Source organism: Alosa alosa, chromosome 15 (assembly GCF_017589495.1).
Source record: "Alosa alosa isolate M-15738 ecotype Scorff River chromosome 15, AALO_Geno_1.1, whole genome shotgun sequence".
NCBI lineage: Eukaryota > Metazoa > Chordata > Actinopteri > Clupeiformes > Clupeidae > Alosa > Alosa alosa.
Window position 1 is genome coordinate 60,533 of NC_063203.1, and position 16,033 is coordinate 76,565.

Here is a 16,033-nt window from a genome sequence, read left to right on the forward strand (position 1 = left end):
ATAATTTAAATGGCTACCAGATACAGTAATTTCAGAATTTCAGAGGATTTCAATCCAACATTGGCATTCCAACAGGTATATCATTACTATGCATTTCTGATCCTTCTAGTGTAACTTCAAACATGGTCCTCAGCAACATGCTAACCTGTATTATAATCGTTACAAATAGGCTACTCTAATATATTGATGAACAAAACACACATCATTTAATATTATTATACATTACTGTGCCCAAGCAAGCACACAGTGGGGTGTCAAGCTAGCTCTGCTATGTTGTTTTACACTGTAGTGTTCAGCTACATGCAAGCCTATTACAGGGATTGCTAATAAGCTACACTAATATGCTAAGGACAAATACTGAAATTATTATTACTATGCATTACTTCATGCACATGACGTGAATCAATATGTATTTAAGTCACTTACACACCGACGTCAGCATGAATTCCAAACTCCAACACATCCAACCACCCAGTCCATGCTAGCGGCCATAGGGCTAGCATTGCTGAGATAATCCTCCTTATCCTCCTCACGGTCTTTTCTGAAAAGCTCCTCATGAATTTCAACCATAGTCTGGCTTCTTCTTGTCATGATGACCACAGGCAATGTAGACCAGCTACAGACTGTATATTGCTCTAACAAAGTCACTACGAATGCAGCAGACCATGTCACCTGCACGGTATCCGAGCTACTGTACTAAAAAATGGCTTCCGAGCAGATGTGGAAATTGTTTCGGAATCCTGAGTTAAGCACCAGTCATGCAAACTCAATTACACAACCAAACATGACAAATGACCCACCTACGTTTTTGTTAGAATAAGTACTATTTGTTAGGAAAGGTGTCAATCACTTCTGGGATGCCTGACAAGAACTAGGAAGTGATATGATGGGACACATTTGAACATGATGTAGTGCTGATACCATAGGTGCAAAACTGTCACTCATGCCAAATAGTTGGTTGACAGCCAGTACAAACCACAGAATCTAGGAGAGGACATCTTCAGCTTTGTATTCATGTACAACTTTACGTGAAGACACATTATGTGGTCGTGAAAAATTAGAGAACATTAGCTTGTGTTTACATATGCTTACGGTTACCATTTTCCTCTACCTAGTGAGCAAGAAAAATAAACAACTTTATAGGCATCCACTTCAAGCTGAAACTTGTGATTCAGATGTTTGGAAGGTAATTTAATTTCCTGTGACAAAATCTAAGGTTATATATTACATCTTAAACATGTTTAAAGGGCTAAGTTTTGGGAGTTTTCATAAAGTTAACTTTGAAAGTCACAACTGGCCTTGCAGCGGGCCCACTAGGGGACGCTTCTGCAGTAACAGGTTAATAGAAATTTGGTTATGAAGCATGCATAATGAATTGTAGCTTTGTGCACGAGGGGAAAAAATGAAAATGTAGCTGGGTGGATGACAAATAAGCCTGAAAAAAGGAATTTTAAAAAACTTCAAATATCATCCCTAAAAAGTGTTTTTATGTGTTGCTGTATCTCTAAAATTGTCATATGGTGTGACGTGAAAATAATTTGAAATAAAATGAAAATTAGATACTTTTTTCTACTTTAATTTATGTCACTGTACATTTTAATCACGTTTGCTTTGATTTGCAACATTTCCTTGTGAATATTTAGAAGAAAAACCTAAAATTTAACAAGTTATTTTGTCAAGGTGGAGAATGCTCCTAACTGTAACCAGATATTTTAGCTTAATTCTGATATTTCTTGTAAGAACTCACTCAAAATTCTTGAGGTTCTTGCAGATACCATTTCCTTTGTGTGCTATTGATGTTTTAATGATTTTCAATTATAAAGTCTTTTTTTTGTGACATTATTTAATGTCACACCAAATGACATGGTGTCACGCCATATGATGAACTGCACCACTCCACCATGTGTCAGAGCAAAACAGGGTTTTTAATGACAATAAAATCATTAACAATGAATTTTGAAGTCTCTCTATGAATGGTGTATCGTGTAACAGCAAAATAGATGAAAGTTTAGTATTTATTTTTTAAACTTACATGGCATGGTAACATAAAAGAAAAAAGTATGAGAAATATGAATTGTACATATTTTTTTCCAATTATCACAGATTTAACAAAAAACATATAATATCTGAATTTAAAACATGTTTTTACAAGAACTTTTATTTAAAAATGCAATTTGGTCATATGGTGTGACAGAAATGTCATATAGTGTGACTTGAAAAAAGCTGTCACACCATATGATGCAGCGTCACACTATATGATATTTTGACAGTTAAGCTAATTTTCTAGACAGTTAAATACAGCTAACTATTATTTAGCATGCAACTGACCACATGGCAGCAGTGCTTTTTAAGAATTCATGAAGAATATTTGTGGAAAATAGCTACTTTTTAGGCAAATGATGTCACACCATAAGACACTAAAATTTGGCCACGATTGATGATGTCCAATTCAAAGCTTTTTATATAAAAATCTAAAAAGCCAACCATTTTATGGACAAAATATATTTGATTATAACTTAGTTGGACAGCATGCATAAACATCAAAACTTTCTGTGGTTGTAAAAAACATCCAATTCTTTTATATGCATGGTAAAACTTTAAAGTAATTATACTTTTTATGGATATACACTCTTTTTAGGAAGTTCGCACACATGGTGGACAGTCACACCATATGACATTTTTTATGTTTGGATGATTATTTTAAGTCAAAAGTGAAATACAAATCCAATAAATTTATTATGACAGAACTTGAACCTACCAGACCTACAACATTTCCATATCAATTCTTAACAATTGCCATTTTTTATAAGTGTGTGACACATGGACAGTCTGAATTCTGCTATTTGTCATCTACCCAGCTACAAGCAGCAATGAGGGGGCCAAGCAGTCCAGCAGGCCGGAGTTGCCACGGCAACTCGATGCTATCAGAAACATGACTGTAAGCACTCACAGCAAGTTTCATGTCAAGCAACCAAAGACTGCCTCCTAAGGCGACTTCTTGTTCGATTTTAGCTGTGATGGGCGAACACTTACAATTAATGTCATAACTATTTTGAGGCTTAGTCTGAAGATCATCAGACCTGCACTTTCTGAATACATTATTTTCAGTGCAGCAAAGCTGTACATTTATTGAACAAATTATTTAATTACATAATTTCCAGGGAAGCCTGGGAGTGAATGGGGCAGTGATCTGGCCTCAAAGCTGGGCAGGTAAAGTCAAAAGGCAAGCTGCTGCTTAAATTCTCACTAGCCAGTAGATTAGATTAGATTCAACTTTGTCATTTAGTAGAGTACAGGTACAGAGCCATGGAAATGCAGTTGACATGCATTTCAGTGCAAATTTAGTGCAAAGAAGCATTAAATACCAAGTGCAGGTAGAGTATGGTTGTGTATACAATAGAGTAATATAATAGAGTACCGAAGTCTGACGTAGCGTTTCCATGACGGCAGAATCACTGGGTCTAAACAAACTTTCGAAGTGGCTTAAATAGCATTGAATGTAGACATGTGGCATCATTTCTAGCTAATAAATTGTTTTAAATGTAGGCTATAGCCATTTAAACGTGCTTTACCTGCTAGGCAGCAGCTTACCCACATAACACGCATTCCCTGGCAGGTGTAATATAAAGAAACAAAATTCCAGTGGATATTTCACGTCTTCTCAAAGACTGGCGGCTGTGAAAAGTGACGTTTTTTGCTTAAAAAATAAAGCCAAAATACGTCCGTGAATTTAAGGATTTTAACCGCATGCTGTGAAGTTACATGCAGATCTCTTTTACGGAGGAAACCCATGCTAAAATAAAACTCTGTAGTCACAAATTTGATCGTGTTGGTGTTAATATATGTTGTAGTATGTGATTACTATGCATGACTAAATGCAGAGGCCAAATTTCCCTCACGGGTTTCCCTCACTTATACTTAAATTACCTATCAATACTGTTTGGTCTAAACTAGAGCTTGGGATAACCTTATCTAACCTAACCTTGCTGCTCTCTTACTTTGAATGAATGGAGCGTACCTGTCTGACAATTCAATGCTAAACAACTCTTACCACGTCCACGGTCTTTAGACTTTCTATACTGGTTCATCTCTTTAGAGTAATCTTCAAAATCATCTTCTCCCATGTTATCAAAGTCATCATCTGCAAACTGAACAAAACAGAAATATTTGTTAGAAAATACACGTCTTGAAATTCAGTCATTTATTTATTATACTAATTAATAAAATCATAAAAATGAGGGTGTAACAATGTGATGGTAATTTTGATACCACAGATGAATAGAGACCCAGTCAGACCAATAGTATGAAAAATCAGGAACAGAGTTTATTTACAATGATGTGCATCAAGGGAGAGACAGCATGACTTCACCTAAAGATCCATCAGCTGCTCTAACTAGACAATGAATGGATTAGGGTTTAAGTATCCTTCCAGGCTGACGGGAGATGGCGTTGGTCATCCCATCTCACGTGGACTACACTGAATCAGACTCTGATTAGTGGCAACCTGGCAATCCGGAGCAGATAGCTACTGACGCAGCCATGCAGAACAGTGAAACAGTGCAAAGTCATAATATTCCCGCTTATCTCTAAATACAGTCACACATTGATATATACACAGGGACAGTACAGATATCATACAGTCATTGCATAGACTCATATTTTTAGTATCAAAGTGACCCACTAATGAGAATTGCAGAAGATTAATATTGGACATAATGCTCTATTCCACTTTCTCTCAAATGTGAGAGACGTGACTCATTAAGCATCAACACATGCATGCTTATTTTTGCACCAACATTTTCTCCACATGAAATTTCTCTCTTGCCCTCCTAAGCTGTAGATGGCGGCATGCAGCCTTGTTGAAGTCCACCTTACATTTGATTGTTTACACCATAGATATACAGTGGGTCCCGGTTAAGTTTGGACAGGTTCCTTCATGAATCACGCACCCCATTTTCTCAGAAGAAATGGCACAAACTGCAGTTGACACAAACAACCACAAGGTGTCACTTGGGAGTTCTGCCACTACTATTTTTGATGCGACTTGACTTACTGCTTCCATGGCCTTGGCGGGGGCACGGAACTTAAATTGATCCGCGGTAGTTTAAGCTTACACTTGACAAAACATTCTAATATGAAAATGTAGATGCAATTGTTGTAAAATTGTGCAGCTCCTTTAAGAAAGCACCGTCTTAGGGATGGAGAGAGAAGCGAGAGGGATATGTGTGTTAGAACTCAGATCGTGTGGAAAAAGTATGTGCTGTTGAGACTGGGCGAGTCATATTCAAAATAATGCAAAAAAAAATAAATCCGCAGATAAAACCAATTATCCTCATTCATTGCAACCTCAGCATGCCTGCTTGCCGACGTTCAAACGAAAAAGATATCAAGGCACCTTTTGCGTTTGAATGTAGCACAAAAAATGTTTAAACAGCTGGACAAATGATTTAGCTAATTGATTATAGCCTGTACACCAGCAATTGTTGAACATTTACCTCTACAAGTACATTGACAGTAGCCCAGCCTAACAGCATGTTGTAGGCCTACTGTAAACATTTCACTTAAATTGCAACCGCAATATGCCTGCTTGCCGACGTTCAAACGACAACGAAAAAGATATCAAAGCAACAAGAGGGTTGAGTCTGAATGACACGGAGTTTTAGACACTGAGTTTTTGAAGTTAAGAAATATTTTCGTATAAAAAAATGGTCATTCTTCAATCTCCTTCTTAACGTCCTTAACGTCCCAAAACAACGATCAATGATCATCAAATTTCTCTCTCATATTGCTCCTCATAACCATCTATAAAAAAGTGTTTTTTCTTTTCTTTTTGAGCACGTCCGAATACCAGGACATAACGCACTGGACCTTATAATAGGCTCGAGATATAATTCCAAAGGGGGCAGATAGGGGCCACTGCACTTAAAACTTAAAAAGATGAAGCTTCCCAAACTTTGAAATTGCGATCAGTGACTGGCATCAGATTGAGCGAAGCTTTTGAAGTTGAACAGGCTATTAAAAACTATTTAGCACCTCCATGTCATAGGAGAGACTGGGCTCTCCCTTCTATGAAAAAGACGTTAGGCCAGTTTGCAGGTAGCCTATGATTTCATTGCTGAGTTTGCGGCAAAGCAAGAATTTTTTTTTTTTCCTGAGTCAGGATATGGCGAGTCAGTGTCATTTATTTGTCCAATGTTAGCCTATAGATACAGACCAGTACATCAATAGTTTGAATGTCGTGTGTGTTTCTGCTCATTGACAAATACCATTCAACACAATGATTCATGCCCAATTAATTCCCTCTGTTAAAGTGTTCGCCTTTGTTACACTATTTGGTTTCGTGATGTAGCCTATGATAAACACCATATGGCCAAATATGTGACTCAGCTAATGTTATAGGCTATACAATTGAATTTCCCCTCTTAAAGACAAGCTGGTGTAGCTTATTAGACTAGGCTACTATTAAAATACACCGACGGTAGCCTTGGCTATGTGTAAAAGTAAGCTATCGCATGATTTCATGCGCGTAAGTGAAAAGGGCCTTGCATCTGTCAAGTTAAGCACAGGGCCTCACCCCTGCTGCGGCGTCCTGCAGCTCCTCCTAAGACAGCGAGGAAAAAGTTAAAATACGCGATCAACCCGGGAAAAGTTGACAGGTTTGTTTCGGTCCCGGTGATTATTTGTGAAATTGTGCAAACAACAGCCTTTTCAAGGCATTTCAAGGAAGGAGTCATAGCATGCAATCTCCCAAATTGACCCAGTAGCCTAAGGCATCAATAAATTGTTGGGACTGGGGAGGGTAATGCGTTTGGAGGGTCATAGAAAAATTTCTTGCTGGCGAGGGAGGGTCATGTCTTTTTTGACTAACGCTCCCTAATTGATTAATAGCCTGTAGGCCTACACAGCAATTGTTGAACATTGACCTGTACAGGACATTGACAGTAGCCCAGCCTAACAAGCAAATGTTGCAAAAGACATCAAAAGACGCAATTAATCAGAAATCAATAATGTAATCTGCATCGCTTTATTTAACAAACTGCAAGCAACGAGAGGATTGAGTTCGCTGTGAGGCCAAACCCAAGAGCAGAGCCTATCTGTTAAGGCAGTCGATAGGCTATATGGTAACGAGCTGTGTGTGCCTGGAAAGGCGATAGAATGTGGCTCTGGTCATCCCATACCCTCCCCCCACTTCCTGTAGCCTACCATTATGAAGGCCTGTGGGGAGTAGCCTAAAACGACTCGTTGCCGTTTTAGGACATTAAGCTTTTTCACGTTAAGCCCCCCTCCCCCATCCCCTTCTTTCACAAGCAGTGGGGGAGCACGGGGCACAAAGTAACATTTTTTGGCTTTGGCTAAATATTTCTAAAATCATTTGAGTTTCACTAGTCACGTTTTAACAAGCAACACTTGTTATTGAACTAATAACAGACGTGTGTCGAAAATTGACTTTATTTTCCATACGGAGAAATAACATATGCAGAGTCTAACCAAGGTCAATCTTGGCAAAAAAAGCCCTCAAACCTGAAAACACAAAACAGGCAAAAGTGCAAAACATCACAAAACTAACTAAACTAACACACGCATATTTTTGTATTGCAATCATTGCAGCCTACAGTTGTAACAGCGCGTTACAACTAACCCCGCTGGGTCACGTTTCTTTTAAGATAAGATAGCTCCTATGTGTTGACTACATGTTTTTAAAACGGTGTTCGTTTTTGGCCAACAAGACGATTATTAGTCAGTGAGCTGCACCCACAACGCAGTAATCGAAAGACAAGTAGCCTACCACCTATTTACTTTGATGCCTTCAAAAGGCGTTTTGCTGTAGATCTACATTGAAAACCGTCCATACGGACTGAACATTTGTGGAACACCGTCTCATAGTAATGTGGTTAACTGACCAATATGTCCCGATCAACCATCTGCAACTAGGAAAAAAGTTCATGTTACATTTAACCCAGCGTTACTTTGTGCCCCGCGCTCCCCTGCAGCTTTCTGAAGCTGTAGACCTAACAACACCACCTTGACGTGAAAAAGCTTAACGTAGCTTATGTCCCAAAACGGCAACAAGTCGTTTTACTCCGCGTATGCGCTCATTATAAAGAACGTTTAACGTGTCACAAAAACAGCTATCAATTAATCACCAAACGTCTTCTTTATATGGTTCTGCTCCTGCCTAGATTCGAACTCAGAACTGCCTGAAAGTTGCAGACCTGTTCTGGAAATATGTGCATTAACCCACTCGACCGTCAGACAACGCTATCTGCTTCGAGTAGGCCTAGGCCTATGGTTGCTGTGGCACAGTCTTGAGTGACCGAATATGTTTTCCTTTGTCATATGAATGCTGTCATTTTGTTAACATTACTGTTAAGGAGATGCTGTAGGCAAAGGCTATATTTCAACCTCGCTAGTGTAGTTAAAAACAATCAGAACTATTCACGAGGTTTCTGGGCAGCATATTTATGTTCTGTTAGCAAGCAAACTTCTCATGACTGCCGACAAAGTAGCCTACTGCCAGCTGACGAAGCTCTCATTTTAAAACATTACTGAGAGACAGGCAGGCACTGTACAATCAAGAAATCTTGCCACTGAATCCAAAACTATGTTTAACATTATGTACAAAGCGTATAGGCTACAGTGGACAAGCATGTTGCAGGGGCTGCTAAAAACACAGAGAAACAAACTGAAAACTCGGCCAATCACAGCCCTTGCTGGTCCGGTTCGACCGCAGAACGCCACAGCGGACTATGCTGCCCCCAAGCGGCTGCAGTTGTACTTACATTTCACCCAGCTGCGTGAATCACCTTGATGGTGAATGAAGTGTCAATTCTTAACTGGGACCCACTGTACATAATAAAGGCTAGATGTCTTATGGCGAAGTCTCTAACGGCATCACCGGCAGCCATCTTGTCACAGGCAAGCTATCTGGTGGGCTCTGTGGTACCTGGTGTAAGGTGAGTGATCTGCACGAACACCAATACTCTTATCTCGCTGAAATCTTGACGGATTTACAAACGGTTTGGTTTCTTACAAACATTATTAACGTAGCTATAATCTGGACTTGACTTCCACACGTGAGTTCCTCAGTGTTCGGTTTATTAAACTTTACTTTTACCACATACATCCGCTGTATATATCTCTTCTACTAAAGGCAGAACAATGCCCCCAGGCTATTACAATGACACCTTCAGGTCACTACCGGTCATTACAGTATGCACCATTAAAACACAATGTTATGAGTTAGCGAGCTGACTGTGACAAGATGGCCGCGAGGTGCGGATGTCGACCTCCATTGGCCAGCAGCGCGGACGAGACATCTAAGCTTTATTATATATATCTATGGTTTACATACCTGCTTCGACTTTTAGCATCAATCTACTAGTTGTCACTGTCGTAGTAGTGGCAGAACTTTGGTAGCAAAGGAGTGGTAGATAACCTAAGGTAACGATCAGACAGGATGCGCTTTGCCACTTATAAAATGCAAGGTGCACTATGTTTTCATAAACATAGGCGCTTTTCCGCTTGGAGTTGAACTTTTTTCAATTCGAGGCGCTCAAGGCACTTCCGCAAAAACGCAAGACACGGCAAGTGCAAAAAACACCAAACGCTCTGGGCGCATAAGCAGCATGCAGAACACTTACTGCCAATACGAAACAACATAAAAAAACGTGTCCTGTCTGATCTTTCCCTCAGAAAATATACACTCACTCCCCCATTGGTAAGCTCATTGATGTCTAATGAATTTGGGGCAACTATCTTATTTCACATTACTTATTAGCTTACCTCCGCAGTAAAACTATTTCAGCTGGAAGTTTTAACACGCAACTGTGGACTTGATTGCTGTGTAAATAGTTTGAGTTCAGCTGACGCTGGCACTGCCAACTGACTGTGATTATCCAGAACCATACAATGACAAACCACCTAATCAGTAACAAAGTTAGATCTGTGTGAATATATGCTATTTTAAAAGGCCATCAACCAACAACATATTTAAAAGGTAGTAGGCCTATCTAATGTTGGGAACTGCAAGAAAACAAGTTCAGACAATTCCTTACTTTGACCTCGGAAGTGTGTGTGTGTTGTTTATTAAAATGGTAGAAAAACTTAATCAAAAACGCTGTCCATCAACAAACAGTAGGCTTTTTCTGACTACGTAGTTACAGGAACTTATTTATAGGAACAGTCCACTTCTAAATCAGTTCTACTAACTACTCTCCCCCAAAACCTTTTTTTCATTTGTATTCGCACTGGCCAAGTGGCCATACAGTGGGTACTACATTCAATTGTCTGGCTTCACGCATGATTCTCACATGACCTCACGTGTGAATCACATGTCTTTTATTTATATTTCCCCAGTGAAGCTGCAATGACCCAAGTATGGCCCATAAATTTAGCCTACGCAACGTTTGTTTCCACAATATTACCCCCTGATGAGCTTTCAGTGGTTAAGGCGGAAATGGGAATCTGGGCGGGCATTTTGATGCTACATCATGTCCAGCCCACCACAGGAGATTGCAAATCTGACTGATCAAAAGCAGCAATAGCAGAGACAGCACATTATGACAATCACAAAGTCCCCAGTCATTTAACGCCTGCTAGAGTTGACTGTAGCTCGGAATGCAATGGTTGCCATTATAGGCTATCCTAAAATCCAGCGATAAAACAAAGCATGAACTTATTAGCGTCCGTCCTATCTGTCCTATATGTACAGCGGGGAAAATAAGTATTGAACACGTCAATATTTTTTTCAGTAAGTATACTTCCAGGCTATTCGCATGAAATTTTCACCGGACATTAGTATTAACTTAGGTAATCCACACATATATAAAAATCCCAAAATTAATGTCTAAAAGTTATGAGTAAAAAAGTAGAATGGCACGGGGAAAAAGTATTGAACACGCTAAGAAAAAGCAGTACACAAAGGTAAGAAATGGCAAGGAACAAACTGGAATCTATAAGTAGTTAGAGAAATGATCCCTCCTATCTGTGCAAATTGATATAAGCTGGGTTAGTACATACTGGTGGGCTATAAAAAGGTTTTTTGTTACCAAGGTGTCAAACAAGAAACATTTCATAATGGGTAAAAGCAAAGAGCTCTCCCAAGACCTTTGCAATCTTATTGTTGCAAAACATATCAATGGAACTGGTTACAGATGCACATCAAGACTTCCGAAGCATCCAGCAAGCAGTATTGGAGCCATTATCTGCAAGTGGAAGGAACATCACTGCATCATCACTGGCCATGCACAGGATCTCCTTGCAAGATTTCTGACCAGGAAGTCAGAAGGATAGTCAGAAGAGTAGCCAAAGAGCCAAGGACCACTCGGAGAAAGCTCCAGAAGGACTTGGTACAGTTGTTAGAGAGAAAATCATAGGTAATGCACTCCACCGCCATGGCCTCTATGCACGCTCATCTTGCATGACTCTATTGCTGAAGAAAAAGATATCAAAGCTCGTTGAAAGTTTGCTACACAACATTTGGACAATCCTATGAAATACTGAGAGAATGTATTCTGGTCAGGCGAGAGCAAAATTGAACTTTTTGGATGGTATACTACACACCATATTTGGAGGAGAAATGGCACTGTGCATCACCCTAAAAATACCCTACCAATAGTGAGGTTTGGAGGTGGTGGCACCAGGATGATGAGGATGAGACATGGCTAGACCTTCCAGCAGGACAATGATCCAAACCATTCAGCAAAGGAAACTCTCAGTTGGTTTCAGAGAAAGGAAATCAAGGCCCTGACTTCAATCCAATTGAACAGTTTTGGAAGTTAACTAAAGATCAGGATTCACAAGGACCCCTGGAATCTTCAATATTAAAGGACTATCTGTTGAAAAGAATGGGCCAGAATCACACCAGAATACTGTAACTAGTTAGTTTCGTCATACAGGAAATGCCTTGAAGCTGTCATTACGAATAAAGGCTTTTCCACAAAGTATTTAAGAAATTTCAGCAGGCGTGTTCAATACTTTTTTCCTGTGTCATTCCACTTTATTACACATAACTCTACCTATGGACTTTAATGTTTGGATTTTTTTATATGGGTGGATTGTCTGAGTTAATACTAATGTCTGGTGAATGCAAGTAGCCTCATTGGAAGTATACTTACTGAAAAAAATGTTGACGTGTTCAATACTTATTTTCCCCGCTGTATATCTTCTGATTTTAAAGGAACCGTATGTAAGAAAAATATTTCAATTAATCATAAAATGGCCCTGATATGTCACTAGACATTAAGAAATCATGTTCATTTCAAATACTTATATCACTGACAACAGTAGTGCGGCCAGGATATTGTCATTTAAAAAGTGAAGTTGCAGCCCTCAACTGATGTTGATGTTGTGTTTTGTCACGTCATGTTGTGTTTTGGCCTGATGCGCCACCCTCCACCTATCTACTAATCACGAAGTCAGTAGTGTTTCGCCATCAGGGTTGGCAACCTCGATCAGGGGGGAGGGGGAAGGGATACACCGCTCTTCCGTATTTTGAAAGTGATTGCAGTACCAGTTTTGGCCACAATCTTACATATGGTTCCTTTAATGTTTACAGATATTTAGGCGATATTTGTAACATTTATTTGGCCTGTTATAAAATTGTGTATTGAACAATTTAAACACATTGTGAAACCTAAACCCCAAAGTTGGAGACATGCATATAGACATTGCTGCAAATGTCTGCAAAAAAACGGATTACTCTGGAATGGCTAACTGTACAGGGTACAGCTATACACCTTTGTGTTCGGTAAGGTCTGCTGTTTATTCTGATATATGGTTGGTCATGTGTTGAGGGAAAGTTGGTGAAGTATTCCACCGAGATGAATGGGTAGGGAGACGGGCGCTAGGGCTGGGACAACGCATCGACGTAATCGATGACATCGACGCAAAAAATACGTTGACGCAAAATATGAGCGTCGATTCGTCAAGCATAACGTGTGCTGCTAAATATTTTTAATCTTACACCTTCAGTGTTTTCCATACGTTGATTAATCTGTGGCTGGGCACCACGAAATCAAAACCGGCCACCACACGTTGATGTTCTATGTTGTAGGCCTACTATTTAAATTAAAGATAAGATAAAATAATTTCATTTTGTGTGATACATGTGATGTCTGTGTGATGATGAGTATGCTACTTCGCGAGTAGCCTAGTTCAGCAAAGAATGGGTGAATTTGGACGCACTCTCTTTTTTGGCATTGCGCCGTCACTTTCTCCACTGCGTAAAATACTAAATTAATTTGCCCTGTGAATGCTAAGCTTAATTTGCCAGGCCATAGGCTAAATAAAAATCGCTAGTCGGACGTAACACAGAATATTGAAAAAAGGGGCCACCAAGGCCACTGTAGCCTGTGAACCTCCGATTTTCAAAGGGGCATCACGACCAATGCAGGGGGAAACTCTTCTCTTCTCTTCTCGGGGAGCAGTGAGGGGTCAGCCTTGCCTACTGGTCGGGTTTCGAACTGGCAACCCTCCGGTTACAAGTCAGAAGTGCTAACCAGTAGGCCATCTGCCCCTAGACATAGACAATGGTTACCAGAGGTTTTCCTGAGCCCATATAATGACAGGTCTGGAGTTGATGCAGTGCCTTCTGAGGTCCAAAAGACCACGGCCATCCAATCTGTTTTTCAGCTCTTTCCATTGTTCGCAAAGATTTCTCTGGATTCTCTGAACCCTTAAAGGTGTACGTTTTTGAACATTCTAACATAAGATTCCGTTCCACAACAAGTGAAGGTTGTAAAATTCTATGTTGAAGTACCGAAAGTGTGACGTTGTGTTTCCATGACTGCAGAATCACTGGATCTAAACAAACTTTCGAAGTGGCTTAAATAGCATTGAATTTAGACATGCGGCATCATTTCTAGCTAATAAAAATAAATATAGCCATTTAAACATGTTTTACTTGCTAGTAACTAGTAACTAGTACTCGTCCAGTGTATAACTGGCGCTCCTGTGGCAAAAGGAGGTTGCATAGTGCTCTGTCACCGGTAAGCTCATGCACAGCATCTTTGAGATCATCACTACATGAGGCGTGAATTGTAAGCCTATATTATGGGGCTACTAACTATCTCAGTTTTCCCAGTTGGTCGAAAATGTTCTTTACTTCATAGTGCACATAATTTCGGGACCCCCAGTTTAAGCACAACTGGCATAAAGGATACATCGCAGCTGCCTTCAAAAACTACTGTTTGGGTAGTTGAAAGGTATGAAAAGAGAGTTTGATCAGTTTGGAAGAGCACTTGTTGCCTTCTGGCCTGCACAGACAGTTGCTGCACGCAAACAAAATGTAAGTTGCCAGGTTCCAGTGGCAGCTTTATTGAAATTCTACAGAATTTGTGAATTGTGCATGAAGAACATGTTTCATACATGATCAGGCAACTTGGGTACCTTCAGAGAAACATACAATCGTAAGTTAGAGGGAAATGGGAGATGGATGCTACAACTATAACTCGCAATCAATAAAAACATTGCAAACATGAGTTTCTCAAACTATGGACCATGCAAAGAAAACTACTGGTCTGTGGAGGCTTCACTGCTGAAGTCAAATTATGTTTGGTACTTCCATCACCCGCTTGATGACTTGTGGCACAACTGAATAGAATCATTGAACCACAGACCGAAAAGAAAACACAATCAGTTAATATACTTGCTAATTTGGCATCAAGCATAGAAGAACACAGCTTAGCTTACCAGTGCATGATGCTGGAAAACTTATTCATGCACATTTTAACCGTTCAAATAAGAAATACTTACTGTTCACTCGCAATTAGAATAGACAGTTTTACATAAGAAAAGCAGTCCTCTGATGAGCATGTTTTCATTAAAAATTGTTTGTAAAAATCAAAGCATTTTTCAAATGTATTTAGGAAGTAAAGTCCTACCCTGTATTGCATCTACCCACACACACATTCATTAATTAGCTGATCTACCTATCTGGAGAATTGGGCTAATTAGAGTCAGCTGGAGCAGTCACAAATGGTGATAGGACTTCCACTTTCTGACTGTACGTACACACCGCCACCGACTTGAGCTTCCAAAGAAGCTCGGGTCGCCCTGTCAAGGACGCTTCAATCAAAAAGAGGCCAGCCACTTTGATGGTTCATTCAATAATCATACAGTGGCTCGGCATCTGGGCCATTCCACTGCCCCATTCACTGCCAGACGCCGGGCTTCACTGGAAATTACAATTTTTGCTTTGCTGCGCTGAGAGATTGACAGTCCAGTGAAGCTGAGCTTTTATGGGTTTTTAAATTGAACAAAATCACGATAGACTAATCGTAAACTAAGTAGCCATGAAGTTCAACACGTTCAGGCATGCTCTAGTTGGAATAGTAATGTTACTGTAGTATTTGACAAAACATTTCGTAATATTTTAGAGGAGGCGCAGCTTCCCTTGTAGTCTTCGAGCAGTCACCTCTGATGGCAAACCGCATGACCATCGAATTTGGAGAAGAGGGGGCGGGGGAGACAACATTCTCCAACATTTTGAATTTGGACTTCAGTAGTTAGAAACAATAAAGCATCCAACACAGGACATCATACTAACCTCCAAATCGTCTCCATATGTGCCTTCATCATCGTTGTCTGCACCCATCTTTGCCCGTCCTCTTCCTCTGCTTCCTCCACCACCTCGCCCACCGCGACCCCTCATACCACCCCGCCCACGACCTCTCTGGTTTTTGAGTCTGCCTTTCCCGCCTGTCAAGAGAACACAGAACCCCAAATAATTAGCCAAATGTATATAATTTTGGGCATGACATGTCAAAATCAGTCCAGACAATTAAAAAAATGAAGACATGCTTTATTGAGTATCCTACAGTAAATGTACAGTTAATCATCTTTCAAATAATGTTGGTACAACCAAACAAGAGATAAGGGTACAATGTTTCAGGTAGTCTGTTAAGCTTGACAGAAACTCTAATCATAATTAACCGTGTAATTTATAATAAATGGAGATGAATGCATAGCAACCAGATACTTCCTTATATTAATTGTGATGGTGAGCCATTAACCCTTAGAACCCAATTGACAC

At 39.9% G+C, this 16,033-nt stretch overlaps 1 protein-coding gene across 2 annotated transcripts in view; it reads right to left on the reverse strand.

The window, feature by feature from the left end:
• Positions 1-16,033, reverse strand: part of zc3h4 (zinc finger CCCH-type containing 4) — an 88,999-nt gene that overhangs the window by 36,317 nt on the left and 36,649 nt on the right. For both annotated transcript variants that reach the window (XM_048264139.1, XM_048264140.1), the window contains exons 5-6: positions 15,548-15,699; positions 4,052-4,148 (exon numbers count right to left, since the gene is read on the reverse strand). In XM_048264139.1, the coding sequence (XP_048120096.1) occupies positions 4,052-4,148; positions 15,548-15,699 (249 nt within the window). The remainder of the gene's footprint in view (positions 1-4,051; positions 4,149-15,547; positions 15,700-16,033) is intronic.